We start from the raw sequence: 22,823 nt of genomic DNA on the forward strand, positions 1-22,823 counted from the left end.
GCCGCGCGGGAGAGCGAACGCTTTGAAGTGCTCATGCCACTTCGGAAAAGCCCCCCCACTTGCCATGAGACGTTTATGATGAGCTGACCTGGGTTATTAAAATACCTCAGAAATGATCACCCATAATGCTCCTCTCTTTTTGCTGTCAACGAAGAATGGCAGCAGAGGATTGGCTGGGATGAAAGGTTGAAAGGGGCCCCGTATTAAAAATGGCACTTTATCCATTAAAGCGGGATTTCTGCTGTCTCTTTGTGTAATTACCTGCACCCGCCAGCTCTGTGCTCAGGCTTACCTTGTTTACACTGCATGTCTCGCAGTCTAGCTGTCTCCCTGCGAGGCTTCGTTACACTGTCTTCTGCTCTGCCTTTGTCTCTCTTGATGTCTTTCAGTTGTCTGTCTTGGCTGTCGGGGCCAACCTTGAAAGAGGAGGCGTAAAAAAAAAACACACCCAGAAGAGCAATGTCAATGAAAGCAGCAGATAAATAGACACAAGTTAAAGCAAGCCCTGTAATGTGTGTTTTTTTCAATTTAGTCATGTAGAGGCAGTATTCATTTATTTACAATTTACAATTTGGCACTCATATAACTCAAACCCATTAATGTGCTTTGCAATGTTAATCAAATGCTAATGCAATTGCATATCCCCCTTTGCTAGCCCTACCTCCTAGCAAACAGCACCACACTGACTTAATTGTGAGGCTGAAAAACAGCTCATACACACTTCCTCTCATATTTAATTTTATCTTTGAATAAAAGAGCTATAGGAAAGTATTAATCTGCTTAACATTTCTAAGTACATCCTCCAAAGGATTTTGCTTTTTTAATCTTACATATGCTCAGCAGAGTTACTGGCAAAAACTGTACATTTTCCTCATTTCATCCTTTCAACATCAAATGGTGAGCAGCAAAAATTGGATCAGACTTCAAAGACTGTGATGTGCTCCAAGTCACGGAGTGGCTCTTCTATTTCACATATTGAATCCGAGCAGGATATCAAAGTGCTACCAAAGAACCTCAGGTCTTTACTAAAAAAGGGGTCTAACATCTGTAGAAAGAGGAGCGCAAAGACAAATCACCTCAGGGAAGAGCGAGCATTTTATTCTCAGCCGTGAATTTCCAGCCTTTTGATTCTCTCGTTCCCCGTACCACCCTGTCTTCTCCGTTGAGATGGAGGTTGGAGCAAGAGAACTCTTTTGTCTCAAGGACTCAAAAAAATTCCCAAAGAATAATCTGGGTTAAAGCTGCTTTGTAGAGGAGCTGCGTTTTACATACACGTCTAAAGTCAGGCATTAGAAAACACTCATTGATATTCTGTTACTTACATTTTCTCTATGTGTGAGATCTGTGGGCGCGTCTGTGCTGTTTGGGATGTGAGACCTGTGAAGTAAGACACATTTTTAACCACAAATAACACATAACATTAGCATCATTCCACTAACTATAAGAGAGATATTTACAGAAGAGTAAAACAGCTCTTCTTTTATGATTACGCCATTTGCACAGAGCAAGAATTGTTCTTTTTGATTGCATACTTCTGCATTATTAAAATCAACAAACACCAAAACAGACAACATCTGCAAACACAATACTCGTGCCAGATGCAGTCATGTTTCTGAGTGGAGAAAAACAAACTCTCATCCAGCTCTGATTTTGTGATGCAACTGGAGGCTCTGGCTGTTTGGATGCAAACGCGGTATTCATGCGTGGCAGAGTGGAGTGATATCAAAAGGGAAAAGAACAGCATGTAGGTGAGAACATAGATCTTACAGGAGGAAAAATGGGCCAGATCATGTCAAAATAAATCTATATGGAGAGATTCCAGCACTGATTAAACAGAATTGTTAAGTGGAGGTTTGAAGTTTTTCTCACCAAGGAATATGATTGTAAACACGGAGAGAAAAATCCCAGATGAGGCTGCGCTCAGTTCGAGTATACAACAAGCATAACATTTTCTGATGTGTAAATCTAGTATTTTGGAGTTGGAGTCTGGAGAGAGATGCACGGCTTTGACCAAAAGTCACCCATGATTTTTGATTTCTTATACGTGGAATCCTGTGGGAAAGATGCGCACTGATAGTGAACGCAACTCTCCATGTTTGTCATAATCAGAATGTTGTTCTTAAAGTGTGGCCAAAAACAAATCATTCAGGAATACTCTGCTACAATGTGTAGTCTAAAACAGTGGTGTTCAACTGGTGGGTTGGGACCCAAAAGTGGGTCGCGAATGTCTTTCCAGTGGGTCGTGAATATGTGCCAGGAAAAAACGTGGCAAAAACTCGATGTATGCAAGCCTGACATGCAAATACAGCCAATTCAAACATGCATTTTCAATGATGACGGCTAAATTCAAGCATTTACCACAAGAGTCCAACTCATTTATTTCCTTGTCTTTGGATCATAAAACTAAGTAGCAAGGGCCAGGTCACGTATGGATTGTGCCGGTTCAGCACTTCGCCACATCAGCCTTGGGCCCATACTGCTCCAGCCTCCTAATGGCCATCCTCCAGGCCCCAGTGGTCCCACCAGCATCTGGACCACACCACTTGGTCCTGGGCACCCAGTATAAGGTGAGTTGGATCAAGCCAGGGGAAGCGTGACAGATGCCTTTGAAAGCACAGTTGCTGTTCCAGTATCAGACAGCAGACCCTTCTCATCCCTACTCTCATCTAACCTGACACGCCAGATGGATTTGTTTCATACATCCATCTGGGAAAGTTTCAATAGGAAACGTTTGAGAAAAGGCAGAGCATTTGAACGACTCTGCTGCGCTTGGAAGTACTGCCCTTCATCGCTGATTGGTCCTGTCACTTTCTAACTGGGCCCAAACGGTTCAGATGGGAGCTTTGCAAGATGGATTTGCCAGTGAAAAACAAGGAAACGGGCTTATCCATCTGCTTTGCAAGGTTAGCTCTCATCCCTACTCTCTCTAATGTAAGCATTACACACATGGTCTTGCAGGTCATACCCCAAGTTGTGCAAAAGAGAAGGCCATCAGTCAGCGCCCAGGCAGGCCTGCCCATAGATTTGGCTGGGTACCTGAAACCCCTGAAAATGGGCCCTCCCCACTTGTGATTTACAGACAATTTCAATAGATAGATACTCTATTAATCCAGAGGGAAATTCACCAAAAAACACTTGTAGAACTGACCTTGTATGTGTGTTGGATCTATAGCATTGGTGCTAGCATCCTGGCTAACAGATACCTCATTTTAGATCTTAAAATATGTTAAACTATTATTTGGTTCTAATGAAATTATTTATTCTTGCTACTTTTTAACTCATTTCACTCCATCGATTTTTACCATGTCTTGTTGCCACGTCTTGTTGGCTAGTCTTGTTGCTACTTCTTGTTGCCACATCTTGTTGCCACTTCTTGTTACCACGTCTTATAGCAACTTCTTGTTGCCACGTCGTGTTACCACGCCTTGTTGACACTTCTCGTTGCCACGGCTTGTTGACACTTCTTGTTGACACTTTTTGTTGCCACGGCTTGTTGCCATTTCTTGTCGCCACTTTTTGTTGCCACGTTTTTTCCCAACTTCTTGTGGCCATGTCTTGTTGCCACGTCTTGTCACCACTTCTTGTTGCCACGGCTTGTTGGCACTTCTTGTTGCCACTTCTTGTTGCCACGGCTTGTTACCACTTCTCGTACCATGTGTTGTTGCCATGTGTTGTTGCCACTTCTTGTTGCCACATCTTGTTGCCACTTCTTGTTGCCATGGCTTGTTGCTGCTGTACAACTTCCACACCCTCACCATGCATAGACACAAATTTGATGGCAGCAGATTCAAATTCATTAACAGGGGAATTCTTAAGAAATTCGATTGTATTCCATACTATTTCAAAAAAAAAAATTGAGAAAAATGTGATGAAAGCATACATGCCCTTAAGTAAACTTCTTTTGAAAATTTTTGTTCTCTTATTTGAATATGTTTTGTTGATGCCTGATGCCACTTATATAAAACCTACATTAAAAATTTTGTAACAACTAAAAGCTTTAGTAATGGTAAAAAGAGACACTGTAAGTGGAGCTAAAGGCCGCCATGGACACCACGTGTGCTGCTGTTCAGTTGGTGGTTGCTCTCCTGCTTTGCACATACTTTCTTAATGACCGGCCTGCCCATATGCTGAATAAACACAAAGTCTTCAGCTCATACATCTGGAGACCAGCGCAGCGCCCAGCCCCATTTGTGGTCAGACAAGTGTGGTATCTTGGTGGAAAGATATTTATTACGTTTATAAAGCTAAAAGAGGTGGTGCTTTGGGAGGAGCTTTTTCTGCTGCTTAAAACAACAAAACTTAAGACAAAAGAGAGTCCAGCAGGGCTGGAAATGAGAGAGTGATGAGTGTCATGGAGCTTTTGCTTGGTCTTTAATCATAGTCTCATACAGATGAGGATAAAATTATTAGCCGCCTATGCAAATGTCACTTTTCCTTTTTTGCTTTTTTAACACAAACATCCTAGTTTTATTTTGGAGGCTTACACTATTTACTTTGCACACAGAAACAATATCCTTTCAGCAGGGTCAGAATTATTATAATTATATTAATTATTATTAGAACTGACTTTTTTGTTAAGCCATAGTACAAGCCGCTGTTGTTCGATGATGTTTTTTAACACTGTAATACTCAGCTTGTAAAACCACATTAAAACTGAGGGTTATCATCATATTTAGACACAGTATAAAAAACATCAGTGAGGGTTTGAGCTGTCAGTGAAGAAAGCATCATGGCAAAACCAGTTTGCCAGTTTAAACTGGAGAAAAAGAATTGCTGATGCTGATGATTTATCACAGCGTTTCGAAGTGTAGTGAGAAATATTAAGAAATTTCAAGAGAGCCACACAGTCCAGAACAAGCTTGTCAGAGGTAAGAAGAGAAATTTCAATGACTCTGGAAAGAAAACAAGTGAGAGATGTGTCTAAAGACCCCAGAACAACTGCAAAGACTCTAGTGAAGGACTTAGCCAAGTCAGGAATAGAGTGGTGCAGTCATGACAAAATTGTGTAGGCAAAACCTGAGAGTTAGCGTCGCATGGGTTCCCTCTACATTGAGCCTATAGGATTTTTCAATGGGTTTTGAATCATTGCTGAAAATATGATCATTGTCCAATAAAAGTTTATGAAACTTACCCATTTCATTTATGCTATATCATGCTACATTAAACTTTTCAGAGGGCACTTTTCAGGTGTATTTTAGGTCATAGGATAAAATGTTAAAATCTCTTGAGCTTGTGTTCACCACAGACCTTATTTCAGGCATTTTACCAAAAACTCAAAAATCCCATAGACTTTCAGACGAGGGAACTTAAGTGCTAAAATTCTAGCTCACTTCTGCATACTAGGACTCATTCCTGCACCACTATATTGTAGTCAACAAAGACTAAGGACAACCAGGATAAAGATTCTGCATATCGGAAGCATGTCCTTTGGTCAGATGAGACCAAACTAGTGCTCTTTGGCCATAGAGACGTTGCTGATGTTTTGAGAAAGAAGGGAGAGGCTGTAACCCAAAGAACACTGTCCCCACAATGAAACGTGGTGGTGGGAGTTTTGTGCTGCAGGATGCTTCAATGCATCTGGAGCTGGGACTCTTGTAAAGGTTGAAGGAATCATGAAGAGAGAAGGATAGGTGAAGATTTTAGAATGAAAACCTGAAGCAGTCAGGAGCAAAACTGGGTCTGGATCGTCGCTTTGTCCTCAAACACGACAACAACCCAAAACATACGTCTCTCCTGGTGAAGAACTACCTTCAGAAGACCAAAGTGAACGTTATTGAGTGGCCAGCACAAAGCCCTGACTTGAAGATGAAGGTCCTTGCCAGAAGACCATCAAATCTGGAGGAGCTTGAGAGATTGGCCAAAGAAGAATGGGTTGGGATTCTTCAGGAGACGTGTTAGAGACTTGAAGAAAACTACAACAAACAACTGCAGGCTGTTATCCAGCAAACTGGAGACACAACTGATTATTAGCATCAGGGGGCTAATTCAGATCCTGGTAGTTTTTGGTTTTTGTAATTATTTTGTTTCTGTGTGCAAAGTGAATTAATGTAAGCAGCCAGCATTTGGGAAGTTCTTTAAAGAAAGTGAAATTTTCATGGGGGCTTGTAACTAATAATCTGTAGATCAGATATTAAGCATTTTATCTGTGCTGTACGATGAAAGAAATAATGAAGAAACAAAACCCAAACTGGAGGAAAATTGTTCTTTAAACCCTGAAGGACAAGAGATGTCAGAGCTCACCCCGTATGTTCCTCTTTGGTGGTCTTTCCTCCCGCCTCAGGGTGACATCTGTGCCTCTGGGGTCCAAGGCTTCGACGCACCCGATGGCCTCTGTACACTGGAGAGTATAAGGATGTTAGACATGCTCTCACATGGACAGAAAGCCATTTATCCAACATACAAACTGTTGACAAACTGCAATTAAACAACATTTTTAAATGCACTCTAACAATGATGTCTTATAAAAGCTTTGTGTGAAGGAAAGGAAAGGAGAATGTGTTTAGCATCTGCAGAAGAAAACATTATGAGGTTATTGAGACATACTGAGCTCAGATGGACGGTAAACGCAGCCTGCTGACTTACACCGTCTACTGGCTTTGTGTTTTTCTTGTAAAATTATATGCGCAAAAAAAGGGAGCTCAAGTACATTGTTGAGCCATGGTTCTATTTTGCATGGTCTAATCTGATCGATGGTGAGCATGTCCCCCAGGCCCTGCTGAGATCTGAGAAGCCACCAGGCTCATACATTTGAAAGGCATCTGTTTATTTTCAGAATGCAAATGCAGCCCACCTCAAAGGCTATAAGCTGCAGAGAACACACAATGTGAATGTGCTGGAGTGCTCTGCCGGGGGGCTGAGGCCCCACTTATGTCAGGTTCAGGGCCCCCCCCCCCTCCGCTCCAACCCCCCCACCTCTTCCTGAACCCCGGCGGCCACACACAAACACGCTCCTCCAAAGAGAAAGACAGCAGCGACAGAGCGGCTTTCCTCACACCAACACCATGTTTACCCATTCTGCAGCGTTATTTACAAGGGTTTAATGGAGGACATTTACACAAGGTGTGCAGGCGACTGAGATGCTCCGTGTGCCAGATGAGGGCAGCCCTTAGGAGAGCCGGGGGAAACAATGCCAAATCTCCTCCTCCCTGCCCTCCTCTCTCCTGCCCCTTTTGGCACCCTCCCCTGTCCTCCAGTGAGAGGCTCCAAGGAGGAGGAGGAGGAGGAGGAGGAAGGGGGGGCCCGGGAAGGTTAATGTGCCCACTTTGATCTTCGTCAAGCCACACTGAGTAAGAATTAATTTACATTTCAGATGAAAAGGTTGACAGTATAAAAAGGCATCTTGTTTCTGGTATGTGAGAGCTGTGTAATAGGCCAGGAATTTGAGAGAGGAAGTCGTGAGGAAACAGAAGGGATAAGCCCCTCTCTTGCCTTTACTGGGAAAGAGATGAAAGGAAAAAAAGGATCTCAGTATGCGCTGTTCTTCTGAAACATGGGGACCAAATGCTGCCCAAACTTTCAAAAGCTTTTCTTTATGCATTATTAATTAATTATTACTGTTTCGTAGGCCACTCATCGAGATCAAAAAGGTGTTGCACAAAGATGTAAGGTTTTCAGGCCTTTATCCCAGCTCCTTTTGAAAATGAGTGGAAAAAAGTGGCGCATATTTCCACCGGACACGGGACAACATGAGAAATTCCAGCGGTCGGCACTTGAACGTATAACTTCAGAGGGAAAAACGTTAACATTTCTTTACCTGACTGAATGCGAACAGCGGCCTCTTCCCGCTCCTTTTTTATTTGCTTGAGGTTCTGCCGAGCAACATGGCCCCTCCAGGCTAGAGAGAGAGAGAGAGAGAGAGAGAGAGAGAGAGAGAAAGAGAATCAGTGTGTGCGTGCAGGAGTCTGCTGACCTGCCTCTGTGAAACAAAATAGACGCCACATACTACACAAGATCCCACTTCAAAACACTGCTAAAACCAGGTGGTAGAGGGATGGATCCCTTTGAACTCTCTGTGCTTTTATTGTCTGCTCTAAAGCATTGCTCTTAACCCTCACAGGTCAAGCTGTGGTTATCAAACTCATCTCTTTTCTGAAGAGACACTGGGACACAATAGACTAGAGGTCACTGAGAAGACAGAGGTCAGAGTCACATCAGATTTGCACCTGTTTTACCTGATCAAGAAGTACATAATTTTACATTCTTTGGTCACAAGGTTTTCCATTTTTATTTGAGTAGTTGTACCTGACTGGATGGCGATGGCTCCTCGACTTCTCTTCTCCTTCTCTTTTCTGTACCGTCGAGCGCCCAGCCAGCCCTTAGTGTAAGCCTGCATCACCACCACCCGAGCGATCACCTCCCTCAACAGCAGGTTCAGCTGCTCCACATGGTAGTACCTAAGAAACACCTGACAGCATGTTCACAAAAGGTTAGATTCTCTACAGCTGTTCACAGAATCACATAGTTTGGATTTTTTTTACATGCAAAAATGTTCTGTACAAACTTAAAGATAAAAATCATAAAAGATTACTTCATTGTTCAACTCTATAGTATAATATTCACATTACCTTTGTCTTCCCTAGCACCCAGCCTTCAAGTTTGGCCCTCTTCAATATGGCAACAGCGTTCTCTTTGCTTGTCTCGGGCATCTTATGGGCCCGAAATGCAAGGTAGTAATATCTGTTAGAAGAGGAATAGAGTACAAAATGAGAAATGGATCTACTGTCAGGCAAAGACACATACAATTCACTTAATTAAAGGATGTTTGGGACTTTTCAGCGCCCCCACATTGATTTTTTAAGATAATCAAACTACTTTGTTGCATGCATGTCTTAATCATTAAAAGTAACTTTAGCCATTTGCTTAATACATGAAGAATACCTATGACAACTATATCTTAAGGCTCCTTGGAGCACAAGACCCCAGGCCACTGCCTTGCTGCAAGGGAGTAGAAGTCCCGTGGTGGATTATATAGAAGGGCTAGGGTGGTTTTTGTGGCAGAATGATTGAAGAAATCATATTAGTAAAGGATCTTACTGATACATGACCTTGACCTTTTAAGCTGACACACTTTTTTTAAGGTTTATTTTGGGCATTTTTGTGCCTTTATTTGATAGAGGAGGACAGTGGACAGAGTTGGAAACAGGGACGAGAGCGGGGGAGAGACATGCGGTAAAGGGCCTCAGGCTGGATTCAAACCTGGGTTGCCCGCGGAACAGGGGTCGCACCTTAACCACTCAGCCACCTGACCTGACACTAGACTAGACAGAATGTTTCATATAGTCAGTGCATGGATAACCTCGCAAAGCAGATGGATTTGCTCGTTTGTATGTTTCTCACTGGTAAAGCCATCTTTTTTTTTTTTTTACTTTTTATGTAGTTTTTAGATAGAGCAAAATTTCAGATACAGTGGAGCAAAAAAGGAAAGCAAAAGACAAAAATAAATTATAAAAAAACCAACACAAGTAATCAAGAGGTCTTGGATTGGTCCAAACTTAAGGGGAACAAAATTGCCTCATTCAAATGAGATGTTGTACAAAAACTCGTATTTACCATGCACACATATCTATGTATGAATACACATACACACATATACATACTCATACTGACATACATGCACATATGACAGTTGTCAAAACACCAGTACACAATAATCAGCCAAATAAATGTTCCATTTCTCCCACCTTTTCTCTGCAAGATCTTTTTGAAGTTTTATGAAACAAGTCAATTGTTAGCAGCTGTGCTAACTATGCTAACAAAGAGTTCAGCCGTTGGGCAACTTTTCTGTAACCAGCACTTCGTAATGGCTTTTTTGCTAAACGCAAGCAAGATTTTTAGCAGATAGGTATCATTACTATTAAGACCATCAGGAAAATGTCAAAGATAGAGGGATGTAAATGTTGTACTGATAGTGAAACCCAAGATTTTTTAAATAATTGCCGCCACCTCCTCCCAGAAAAGCTGAATGAGGGGACAAGTCCATAACACATGAGTGTGGTAAAACTACAGTCTCTCCACAATCCCTCCAACGACCTCAAGCTGGCTGCCAGTTTTCTTGGATTTCTGTTTAGGAGTGAGGAAATAACGTATGAAGTTCTTCCAACAGAAGTCCCTCCATGTCCAAGAGTTCCTGGTGAATCCATCTTGCAAAGCTCCCGTCTGAACAGTTTGGGCCCAGTTAGAAAGTGACAGGACCAATCAGCATCAAGGGGCAGTACTTTTGGCACGGCAGAGTTGTGACGTAGGCAAGCAGCGAGAAGAGGCCAGTGCAATTATGGCGGAAGACGCTAGCGTGGATGCTGCTAAAGCGCTGGTTTTGTCAGAACTTGACAACATTTCTTCAATATTTTCATTAAAAGAAGAACGAAGAACAGCAGTGAATTGTTTTCTTTTCAAAAATGACAAAGGTGGTGTACTGACATCTATAGTTGCCATGGTTTGCGTTATGTAGTTCTCTATGGAGTTTATTCCTCGGTAGGGGCTACAGCGTCACATGTTTTGTTGCTCTGATTTGCCTGTAAAGATGTGACAGAAAGAACGTTCATCCAATAACCCTCTGAGGTTTTTTTTAAAGGCTCTGCCCTTTCCCAAACACCATCTATGGGATGTTTTCCGGATGGATGTGTGAAACAAAACTTATGGCGTATCAGGTTAGTGCATGGATGTATTCCACATTCATCTGGGAAACCTCCCATACATGGCATTTGGGAAAAAACTACCAAAGGTCACTGGGTGAATGATCTGTCAGTCACATTCATTAGGGGCCAATCAGAGCAACAAGACAAACTAAGGTAGCAGACATGTGCAGCTTCAATGCAAACAGGATAGCGCTACCACAGTGACTGCAGAAGCATGTCAGTGGCTAAAATTCATGCTGAAACCTAACGAGAGATGTGTGAAAAGACCTCTTCTAAAAGAAGCTTTCGGTGTGGCTCTCTGCTCTTGTTCTAATTTAGAAATGTAGTTGAGGTCTGATTAAAGTGCCTCTTTTCTACAGCTCAACACCACCTGCAACAACTGCAGTCTCATGCAGAGGCAGGTCGGCAAAAGAGTGAAAACATGTTCCATCATGAAAAGCTTTCAGTGCTTTTCTTTGCTCTTTTAGTACAACTCACAGTACAACTTAACCTTGCTCAGACGTACCGCCTCATCTGCTTTGCAAGGTTATTGACCTTTGACCTCCAACATTGAATGAGGTCATTTTTGAGTCATAGTAGATATTTCTGCAAAGTTTGGAGAAAATCCCACAAAGTGTTCTGGAGATATCACAATCACAAGACTGGGCTGTATGGATGTACAAATGATCTGCCATCAGCTAACCTTAGAAGACAGTTTTAGGTGAGAAATTTGATCCCTCTTTTGTGTTTCGTATTTGTAATATAATACCTAACTTACTCATCAGTGTGCTAACTTGGCTTAGCATACAAACTGGAAACAGAGTTTCTATGCTGAAGTAACAATATCCATCGACCACCACCTCTAAAGCCTTGGTTTTAAACCAAAATGTAGAAACTGAGTGAATTTTGCCTGGGTTCATCACTTGTCAAAGCTTTATGGGAGAATTACAAAGAGAAAACCACTGCTGAAGAAAACTCAGATTAAATCTCGACTTGAGTTCACCAAAAGGCATGTGGGAGACTCCATGGTAAAGTGGGAGAAAGCTTTTTTGGTCTGATGAGACCAGAATGGTGCTTTTGGCCATCAGAAAAGACACCAAACACACCATCCCCATTGTGGAGTCCGGTGGTGGCAGCATCATGCTGTGGGGATGCTTCTCAGCAGCCAGCCCAAGAAGGCCTGAGAAGGTAGAGAGTGAAATGAATGCGCCAAATTATATTGACCATTATTCATTTATAAAATCAATAAAAGGGTAAAACATCCAAAGCGTGACTGCTGTTTTTGGGCACATATGCATGCATTTTGCATAATAGGCCTTTCAAAGTGTTTGTTTTTTTTAGTCTGGGTAATTGTAAATGGTAGCTGGAAATGTTTTGACCCTGCATAGCACTCTTCTAGTTGTGTACCTACTTTAACACTGCAGGCCACACCTACCCATTCACACCCATTCTCTCTACTTTCACAAACTGATGGCACAAGTTGCTATAGAGAATCGGCCATCAGTATTTGCTAATCACATGTATACGCATCCATGGGTGAAGTGTGTTGCCCAAGGACACACCGACATGTGACAGCAGCAGCTGGGAATCAAACCAACAAATGACTCTACCTACCGAGCCTCAAGCCTTTCTAAAAAATAAAAACTGATTGATTCTAAACTGATTTACATTTACTCTCCAAAAGAAGAGAAGTAAAACCTTGATAACTTTAACAGTACAACTGTAACTGTACAACTTCTGAAAGCATGACCACAGCAGGACGCTTGCTCTGTTCAGTCAGAGCAGAAAAATGAGCCTGACTCAGACATGAGTCTATAACAGAGGCCCTTTGTTGGAGCCCCTTTGAATGAATCATCGTCTCTTATTTCAGTGGCCACAGAAAATGCCCATCAACCCGGGCCTATCGGTGTTCATCAGCTCTGCTCTGCATGTTTATCGCTCACATTGTCTGGATCCGTCCACTGATCCTCTTGTTGTAGTTTACAAAATACCAGCATAGAACCAAAGTGGCTCTAACTGTTTGCTCAGGGACATCAAGGCTCCGAAGCGACTGGTTCATCTCTTGTGTTCTGGAGTTGGTCAGAAAAGAAGAACAACAACAAGAAGAAAAACTTCTTTGAACTCGCCTCCCCGCCTCAGTCTACAGCCTTTCATTCTAATTCCTGTTGATACCTGTTATTTCTTTGATGGTAAATACAAAGCACTGCTTGGCAACATCAGACGAGCCTTTGATATGAGAGCACAAATTTAAATCAGTTTTCACTAAAGGTGCAGTTTAGCCATTCGGGTCTAGCTGTATGACTTCTGCCTGGCTTAGGTAGGATGATATGGATTCAAAAGTGAGGTTTAAATGTAGTCTGAGGGGCTAATACAGCCTCTCATTCACACACTCCATGCACAGGTGTTAGAGGGTAAACAGTGAAATCATCGGCAGGGAAGCCGGCGTGTTAAGACGTGTTGACTTTGTTAGATTAACATCAGTCTCGTTTATACGTATGCTGTACAAAGAAACACTAGATCTCTTCATTTTGAGAAAGTTTAAAAAATTCATTCACATGTGGGCTGCCATTGTTGTGCAATGCATTGTGGGTAGTGATGTCAGATGATTGCATTGTTCTGATTGCACTCACCTCATTCTACATTACAGGAGCCTCTTCTTTATTGTGCTTTTCTCTAAAACTGCACTCAGGTTAAAATAAAAAAGGCTTTAAAGGTGACATATACCCTTTTACAGATTTGAACAGGGTCCTCTTTGATCTAAATAAAAAAATCAGTCTAAATTGTAGTATAGATCAAGCACTAGAGGGGGTTTCTGACCCTTTTTACTCCCAGAACGTTCAATGTTTGTGTCTCTTTAAATACAAATGAGCGTCTTCTCACACCGCCCCCTCTGCCTGGGATGTCCTGAGTAAAGCTGTGTGCTTCTATGATCATGGGTGGACATACCAGGTGAGGGGCATGTGGGGCTTTTCCATTACATGGCACGGCGCGGCTCGGCATGGCAACCCAGCTCAGCAGGGGATTTGCTTTTCCACCATAACCAAGCTACCTGTTTGAGGGCGTCTAGAGCTGATGACGCAGTGTTTTGAGCCTTCCTCAATCGCTCTGCACTGTCTGATCTGAGTGGCTTTACAGTGTTTTAAAACAAAAATCAAACTTCAGACTGACAGCACTGCACGCTGCTCTTCATATTTTTGGATTGGGCAGTGAGAACAGCATGCTTTACTAGCAGCAGTTAATAAATTAAAGACAGACTCTGATGAGCTAAATGTTTAGAACATCTCCAGCATTTTTTTTTTTAAAGGCGCAGTGTGTAAAACTGAATATCAACAGCTAGAAGTGGGTTCTAGATTGCATTTCTCTGCTGGAAACTGTGGCAACCAGTTGAATTTAATGTGTATCTCTAATGTCAATACAATACAATACAATACAATAACTTTATTTATCCTTTTTTCCTTTTTTTCTCTATGTTACCATGGAAACATGTAAAAATCCAAGATGGCGGCATCCAAGGAGAGAACCCTCCCTATGTATGAATTAAAGGTTTATTCTGAATTGTTTTTTTCAAAATAGCAATCTTTGAATTTAGATTACTAAACACTTATTTAGATAGCCCATCTTAGAAATTTTTTGCTTTATTTTACCAAGTTTGTTTAGCTAGATGCTACTAGGCTAAATATTACACACTGCACCTTTAAGTCTAGAATTTATCTTTCTATCAGTAGGGGAAAGGGTCAAACTTTTGTTATTAGTAGGTGCAGAAGAAGTTGCACCTGGTCCTTCCTGATCTCACTCGCTGGTGTGAGAAGCTGTGCACAACTATCGAACCGTAGTATACACAAAAATCTCAAGTTTTGGTCCTGATTCATAAATGTTTAAGTCGTGCAGTGAATGCTGACACTAGGGATGGGACAAAAATCGATACACTGAAATACCGCTATACTTCCTGGTGCAAGACTGTATCAACATTTCAAAATGCAATATTGATATTTTGTTAATTAATAATTCACTTTATTAGTGCAGTAGTTTGTGGTGTTATTTCACCCCCTGACCACTAGTTGGTGGCAGACACCGCCAGCTGGCAGTTGATTCTTGCCTCTTCTCTCTTTAGACAACGAGATCATCTGAGACTTCCGGTCTGAGCGAGCCAGTTGCTCATACCTACCCAGCAGAGCGACTACTGCTGCATTCATCGTGGATATGTGGACTTATTTTGGCTTCCAAAACATTAAAGACAGCACAAACTTAGACAGGAGTTAGTTTGCAAGATATGCCACGCCAGAGTAGAATACTCAGACAACACAAGGAGTTTATAGGTTAGGCATCATCAAGTTAGCGTTACAGCTAATGGCTAACGACAACAAACAAGCCTGTTGAAGCTACCACTGGTCTCCACTCGTGCAGCCATAATCACAGTCAATACATCGTTTTATTTGTAAGAACCTGTCCCGTGTAGTGTCATTAAGAATGGCAGCTTCAGTAATACAATTAAGAAACACTGGCCTGTCACGTCATGCCTTCTGCAAAACAGTCATCAGTCCTTAAAGGTGGACGTGACGATCAGCTCATCTCCCATAGTCTCCCTCCACAAACACCTGGTTGTTACCTGATGACATAAAAAACTGATAGTACAATTGGAGTACATTCACTCTAATTAATTCTAATTAATCAATTAAATTAAATTGTAGTGAATCGATTCAGAAACCCTACACTTGACCATTTTACACTTGACCATTTTACAACTATTTTGTATTCTCTTGTGAGGCATATTTTGTGATGTACCGTTATACAATTTTCTTGCAATTTATCAATTATTGCAGTATTGCTGCATCGTGATAATATAAGTGTCATGGACCATGTATCGCGTATCGTATCGTATCATATCGTATCGTATCGTATCGTATTGTGAGGTACCCTGTGATTCCCACCCCTGTTGACACAGCTGTAACCGAGTTATGGACAGCTGGAGCAGAGGCAGGGATAAAACGTTTCTCCCCATGGGGTAAAAATTACTCCCTGATAAAATGCACTCATTATTATTATAATGACTCACTGTGATGTCACAATGAGTACCGATTCTGAATGGGCCATCAGATTTTGTGGGACTGGGTTGTCTTACTTCACATTTTGTGGGTTGGTGGATCTGGACACCCTGATATGATCAGCTTGGATGTAGCTATAGTGTAGTGGCAGTTTTATCAAAACTGGACCACATTTCTTTATGAAGTCTTTGGCTTTTCCTCATAATTTCAGCCTGACTCAGTTCTTGTGACAGATCCACTTAATCCACACTGAAAAAAACATTGCGGGTATAGGAATTGTTCAGTTTGTCTGCCAGTTTGAAAGATTGAAAACAATAAATAATCTTACATTTGAAGCCTACAGCTTCTATTTTTCAGTTGTGTTACCAAATTATCAAATTAAAGATTGATTTTGTTTTCTTGTACTAATATCTTATCAAGGTGTGAAATTCAGCTATTGTGATAACTACATCGTACTCTTAAAATGAAAATATAGAATTTTAAAGTTTGAAGTTTTAGGTCACAGAAATTAAGCAGAGTTTCGAAAGCTTCCCTAAAGCAGTGAGACTAACTGTCCATCTCTAAAGCTTTCCTTCCTACAGGCCACAAGCCCAGTTTAATTAAATTTTATATCATATAAAAAGTCTCCACATTAGAGCCTGCTGGAGTATTTTTCAAAGGAAAATTGATCAAACACAAGTTTCCTCAAATTTTCCCACAGACTGGCCTAAGTTTGTGTGTTTTCCTCTAACAGGGCTTTACATGTGTGGGTCTACGCTTTCTACATTTGAGCAGAAGTGTGTAACACTTATTACCATTTATCTTATCCTGCCCCACATTTAAAAGCAAAAACAAAACCCTTACGTAAGGTCTGCCTAATGAAGAAATCTTGCTTTAATTTGGCTGTAATGTAATACCAATGGGACAAGTAGAGACCATTTTTGAGTTTTTCAGGTCACTGAGTTTAAAAACAAACTCTTTATGAATAGTAAAAAGAAATCTATTAAAATGCATCACCCCTAATAATCACAGATCCTCCTTGTTTGAGTTTTATCCAGACTGGAGTATCTGCTAAAAGAGATGTAGGATTTAGTCTACACTATCACTAATGACTGCCAATTAGTCAGCCTCTTGCTCTGCTCAGCTCGTACCCCCTTCTAATTAAAGAACTCGTGTTTTCCTGTGATGCAGCGCATGGCTCACTTGTTCTGCATTATCTCAGGGGTTATGTCAGCTCTCAGCGTGCGTGTTCAAGCTCTGCGTGTCTGGACGACGCTCTTACCTGTTGACAAACTCTTCAAACAGGATGCGGTGGGAGTAGCCCTGCCGGCGGATGCTCACTGTCTCCAGGATTCCCGTGTAGCGCAGCTGCACCATCACCCTCTCCTTGCAGAAGCGCAGAGCCTGTCTGTCATCGTTGGGTTTGATGCAGCGCACAAAGTGTGGCTTACCCACCACCATCTTAGACAGCAGGTCCATCAGGGAGAACTGTACTCAAACACAAATAAACAACATTAAACAGAGAGCAGAGGCAAGGAGGAAACAGGCTGTAGTTATGAAATTAAGTTCCAAAAAAAGTCAGGGCAGTTAAGTGAGTGTCTAGCTACAGGTGTGTTTGATAAGGCCATAGATTCTTAATAGTTACTGCCTGTTGTCAACATGTCACTATGAAAACATCTAAACAAAGGAAGAAAAGGATGAGTGCTCTGCCACTAGAAGCTGCTGTATCTCATTCACGTTTAGTGCTGATGACTTGTGATTACTCAGCTATTGGCTATGCCTTTTGTCATCCGTACACTTTCCCCCCCTCCACCTGCCCTACCCTAGAAGCACTGTGGCCCCACTAGATATTTCCAAGTTGAGTGGAAATGTACCAATCAGTTCTGCCCACTTTTACGTTTTTTTTTGTCATCTTAATTAACATGGTAGCCAATCACCAGAAAAGACCACTGTGGCCCTTGTCCATTTTGCTAAAGTAAGCATAGCTAGTGAGGGAAAATATTTGAAGCATTTCTTTACAGCAAACAAAGCCAAAGAATTACAGGACCCAAATTTGAATTATAAATAAACATACACATACGTATTTCCAGCAGTACTTGCTCATCACATGTTATGTTCCACTTAAAAGGCTCTAAAAAGACCCTCTCACATCTAAAGACAATTTGTCAGCAAGCTGTTGAGTTTTTAGTCTCAGACTAAGATTTTGCAAATACTGGGGGTCACAAACTACAAGACTAGAATCATTTCCTTTTAAGATTATTTTCTATCCCAGTGGCATTGGTCAAGGACGATGGTTGCATCAGTGAGAAAAACAATTTGCATATGACCAGACTTAAGACTTAGGACAATATCAAACAGGTTTGATATTATCGTAACGTCAAGACTGAAGAAAGACCGCCTTAAAACTGCTCGAATCAAGACTTATGACCACCTTACACCTAATGACAGACCATGGGAGCAAGCTGCGACTTTAGTGACACTCCCATGATTTTACTCCAACTTTTGAATTTTGTCTGCGAATTTGAAACTGGAGGGAAAGTTGTTAGGTGTGAGGCCGCCTTTACTTGAAAGTCCCTGCATCTAAATATAGACGGATATGTCTCGGAGCAAGGTGTAACTTAAAACGTCAAACTATCTAAGAGCACTGCAGGTTTAACACGTTCTTCTGCCACAAATCATGAGTTTTAAATTAATTCTATGCTGTTTAACCACACAGAAAACTACTATTCTATTGATTTGTCATCTCTAGATCTACAGAACTATGATTCCTTTTCAGGGTTTGGTCTATAAGAGTAAATTTTGATGCTCTTTTATGCACTCTAGGCTTATTTACAGTCATTACTGAAATCATTTTTCATGTATACCTCACATATGATGCACACCTATTTGGACTACGCCTGAGGCCCCTTGCTGCTTAAGGCCCCAGGCAACTACACGCCTTTGCTGAATAGTAAAAAGTGCCTATGGTTTCAAGACTGTTACATTCATTAAAACATATATGTTGGATTTTCCAGTTAAGTTTCATTGAACATATCTTCTTGATTCTGTCTTCTGGTTTTATCTAGCCTCTGTTCATTTCTAACTTTAACTCTTTGACTAAAATCGCGTCCACATACAATTATTCTTTCATTCTTGAGCGTTACACTGTGTCTGCTATAAATCACTCCTGTGGATTTTAAATGTGCTATGAGGTTAATGGACTTGATTCTTAAACACTGACATTTAATTTGGTTTCATTAGGGATACTTTCAGCAAGGATAAGCAAACAGATTTCTTTCGTGAGTTTTTTTTCTTTTTTGGTGACAAATTCATGCTTGTTTTGCTTTCATCCGTTGCATAGTTAATTCTGAATAGTCTGGAGTAGTCTCTTCCTGTTGGCGCATTTATGATTATGTCTTATGTCTTCTATATTATATCAAATTTTCTATTTGATTCATGTAAACACAATATCTCATCAAGGAATTTTCTTTTCAAATGCTGCACACATCCTCACTCGGACTAGAATTCCTTTTTGTTGGTAAGTGCCAGTAAAAAAGTTTTCACCCTCTTTGATGTTTTACCCTTTTATTGATATCAAAAATCAATACTGGTCAAAATGAGTTGGCTTGTTGCCAAAAAAAAACCCAACAACAACAAAAAAAACCTCTGTAATATCAAAGTGAAAACAGATTTCTACAAAGTGATGTCAATTGAGTAAAATGAATGGTGAATGAATCAGTCAAAAGTGGAATCAAATAGAGTCGAATAAAATACTGGGGGGCCCTGCTCCTCCCTTAAAAAAAATTCCAAATGGTATAGTCCAGCGCTTTAAAATAATGTAAGTAAATTTAATTCAACCATAGTAAAAATAATACTCATAAATGGGGAAATTATGGTTCAAAAATACATTAAAATGGATATATATTTGTAAAAATGATGCAAAAATTGTTGATGGCTAGCCAGTCTGGGGGGCCCTGTGTAATATTCTTTCTGAAGCCCAAAATCCCTAGCTCAGACAAAATTGTTGGCACCCTCAACTTAATATTTGGTTGCACACCGTGGGAAAAAATAACTGAAACCAAACGCTTCCTATAACCATCAACAAGCTTCTTACACCTCTCAACTGGAATTTTGGACCACTCTTCTTTTGCAAACTGCTCCTGGTCTCTCAGGTTTGAAAGGTGCCTTCTTGCAACAGCAGTTTTGAGATCTCTCCATAGGTGTTCAATGGGATTTAGATCCGGACTCATTGCTGGCCACTTCAGAATTCTCCAGCTTTGTCTCCAACCATTTCTTGGTGCTTTATGTGGTATGTTTGGGGTCACTGTCCTGCTGGAACACCCATGACCTCTGACGCAGACCCAGCTTTCTGACACTAAGCCCTACATTTCGGCCCAAAATCTTTTGATAGTCTCCAGATTTCATGATTCCTTGCACATAGTCAGGGCACCCAGTGCCAGAGGCAGCAAAAAATAACCCCGAAACATCTTTGAACCTCCACCATGTTTGACTGTAGGTAATGTGTTCTTTTCTTTGTAGGCCTCATTCTGTTTTCTGTAAACAGTAGAATGACGTGCTTTTCCAAAAAGCTCTACCTTAGTCTCATCTGTCCTCAAAATGTTCTCCCAGAAGGAATAAGGCTTACTCGGGTACATTTTTACAAACTGCAGTCTGGCTTTTGTATGTCTCTTTGTCAGCAGTGGGGTTCTCCTTAGTTTCCTGCCATAGCGCTTCATCTCGTTCAGATGACCACGTATGGTCTAAGCTGACACTTTTGCACCCTGAGTCTGCAGGACAGCCTGAATTTGTGTGGAAGTTGACTGAGGATGTTTATCCACCATTCCAACTATCCTGTGTTGCATTCTTTTGTCAATTTTTCTCTTCCGTCCACGTCCGGGGAGATTAGCCACAGCTCCATGGGTTATAAACTTCTTGATTATATTACACACAGTGGACAAAGGAATTTCAAGATCTCTGGAGATGGTCTTGTAATCTTGAGATTGTTCATATTTTTCCACAATTTTGCTTCTTAAGTCCTCAAACAATTCTGGGCTCTTCTTTCTCTTCTCCATGCTTGGTGTTACATACACAGGCACACAACACAAAGGTTGAGTCCAGATTGCCAGCACATGTTACTGCCACAGGTGAGTTTAAATGAGCATCACATGCTTGAAATAAAATGATTTACCCACAGTTTTAGAAGGGTGCCAATAATTTTGTCCAGCCCATTTTTGTGTAAAATTATGTCAATTTTGTCTTTTTTCTTCGGATTTTTTGTGTTGTTCCAATGCACATAAAGGCAATAAACATGTGTATACCAAAAACATTTGCAATTGCTACAATTCTGGAAGAAATGGTCGTCTATGAGTGTATCTAAGTGCCAGGGAACAAATCTAGTTTCAGAATTGAATGGAAAGGTCCAGACAGTTTGCTATTTTCAGACAGTTGAAAGAGAAAACACCTACGCGGAAATAGGAGGCTACCGTCTGTCTCCTCATGTTGGTGGTTTCTCCGGGGTGACGCATCATCTCCATGGTGTCCACCTGAACACAAACACACTGCGTTGATAAAAAGGACAAAATCAGGCCAGGTGAGTCACCAGGCAGGTGGCAGAGTAAAAAGACACGCTGTTTATGTTCAACCTGTCGTCCTTTGTGGGCTCTGCGGAGATAAAGGTGTTATTACAGCAGGTTTCTTCCTCTAAATGGGCCAGTTGGGGATACACAGCTGTACTAACCGTGCCGTCTGTGAAACAGAGCCCCATAAACACTTAAAGCTAACAATCTAGAGAATAATTTTGCACTGCTGAGGGGCATGGGAAAACTGCAGAGCATTCTGAGTAATGAGACTAGCCGTCATCGAGCATCGGGACGACGACGGATTAACGAGGACACAATATAAGCTTTCTAATGGCTCTCGCAGTTCATGGCTTCATCAAAGTTAATGATGCAATGGATATTTTATAGTACGTCTACAAAGCAAAGTGCATACCTTAAAATTTTATTTCATCCTAGAGCAAAAAAGAAAGGTACGTCAAATGTTCGCAGAGTTACATGAAGGGAGGAATTGGACTCTTCAACACTTTGCTAGTTTGTACTTAGATGACAAAAGTCCAGATGCTCATCTGAGAGTCGCTCTAACAACCGTCACACCGCTTTAATCTGGTCCTACTTTTTTATAAGATTCAACTTTTCCACAGAACATGAACACATACATTTTACATCAGTCATCCTGAGTTGTTATTAAGATGGCCTTTATAGCTGGAGAATAACTGAGTGAGGGCTTAGGGGAAGTTCAAGAAAGTAGAGCGGATTATTTTAACAGTTACTCTGGCTTCTGTTTGTCTCCCATATTAAATTCTGATTTTCTAAGAAGACACATCACAGAACATTTGTTTACATTAAGAGTTTGTGTCTGCATGAGAAAATAGTTCAAAAGAAGTCATTTACATTTTCCGAATGCAGACTGGGACTGGTGTTTGGGAGAGTGGTGCTGCTTAGATTCAGAGATAGTGGAGGAAACAGTTCAACAGTTAGGAATTTTAAGTCTGATTTCAGACAAGGATAGACTCTGAAGGCCATTTGAGCTTTATAGCTGGTCTGTGATACAGAAAAACAGTTCAGAAATGTTTACTTTTTCAACAGAAGTCTTACCTTCAAGAGGTATTTGGGTGACTGTGAGTACGGCAAATGTCAGCCAATGACATGGAAATAAGAGAAGAGGGAAGTGGATAGACAAGAAAGTCACTTTAAGGGTTTTTTTCAACTGGAAATCAAACAAACCCACATCCAGCAAAGATATTTCAGTTTAATATCTTGCAGATATTTCATTCAATGTTCCTCTTAGATGTACTTAAAAGTGAAATAAGTCAAAGGTAAGAAAGAAAGAAAAGAAACTTTTTAGTTTGGATTTCTTCTAACAAAGCTTAACCTGTGTGGCATCTTGAAGAAGGCACTCGGAGTAAATTTGTAGAATTTCACTCTGTCTGTGTTTAACAGTGAGTGCCTTTCCTACATGAAGCATTACATCCCTCTTTAAACAACCTTGGCTTGTTATTAAAGATTATGAATGCTGTTTTGTGAGGGCCTACAACCATTTTATTAATACTAGAGTCCCCATTAACAACACAACAGATTATAGTCCTAAAACTTTCATGCCACAGACACCAAATGCCAGATGGCGATGCTGCATCACCACGAGCAAGACAGCA

At 41.0% G+C, this 22,823-nt stretch overlaps 1 protein-coding gene across 1 annotated transcript in view; it reads right to left on the reverse strand.

Annotated features, from left to right (window-relative positions):
* The window catches only part of myo3b (myosin IIIB), a 96,244-nt gene that overhangs the window by 21,179 nt on the left and 52,242 nt on the right, over nt 1–22,823 (reverse strand). The window contains exons 25-33 of the mRNA XM_041806389.1: nt 22,267–22,287; nt 21,079–21,156; nt 16,917–17,122; nt 8,565–8,676; nt 8,242–8,404; nt 7,754–7,834; nt 6,241–6,337; nt 1,323–1,377; nt 293–416 (exon numbers count right to left, since the gene is read on the reverse strand). Coding sequence (XP_041662323.1) covers nt 293–416; nt 1,323–1,377; nt 6,241–6,337; nt 7,754–7,834; nt 8,242–8,404; nt 8,565–8,676; nt 16,917–17,122; nt 21,079–21,156; nt 22,267–22,287 — 937 coding nt within the window. The remainder of the gene's footprint in view (nt 1–292; nt 417–1,322; nt 1,378–6,240; nt 6,338–7,753; nt 7,835–8,241; nt 8,405–8,564; nt 8,677–16,916; nt 17,123–21,078; nt 21,157–22,266; nt 22,288–22,823) is intronic.

This window comes from Cheilinus undulatus, linkage group 15, assembly GCF_018320785.1.
Source record: "Cheilinus undulatus linkage group 15, ASM1832078v1, whole genome shotgun sequence".
Classification (NCBI taxonomy): Eukaryota; Metazoa; Chordata; class Actinopteri; order Labriformes; family Labridae; genus Cheilinus; species Cheilinus undulatus.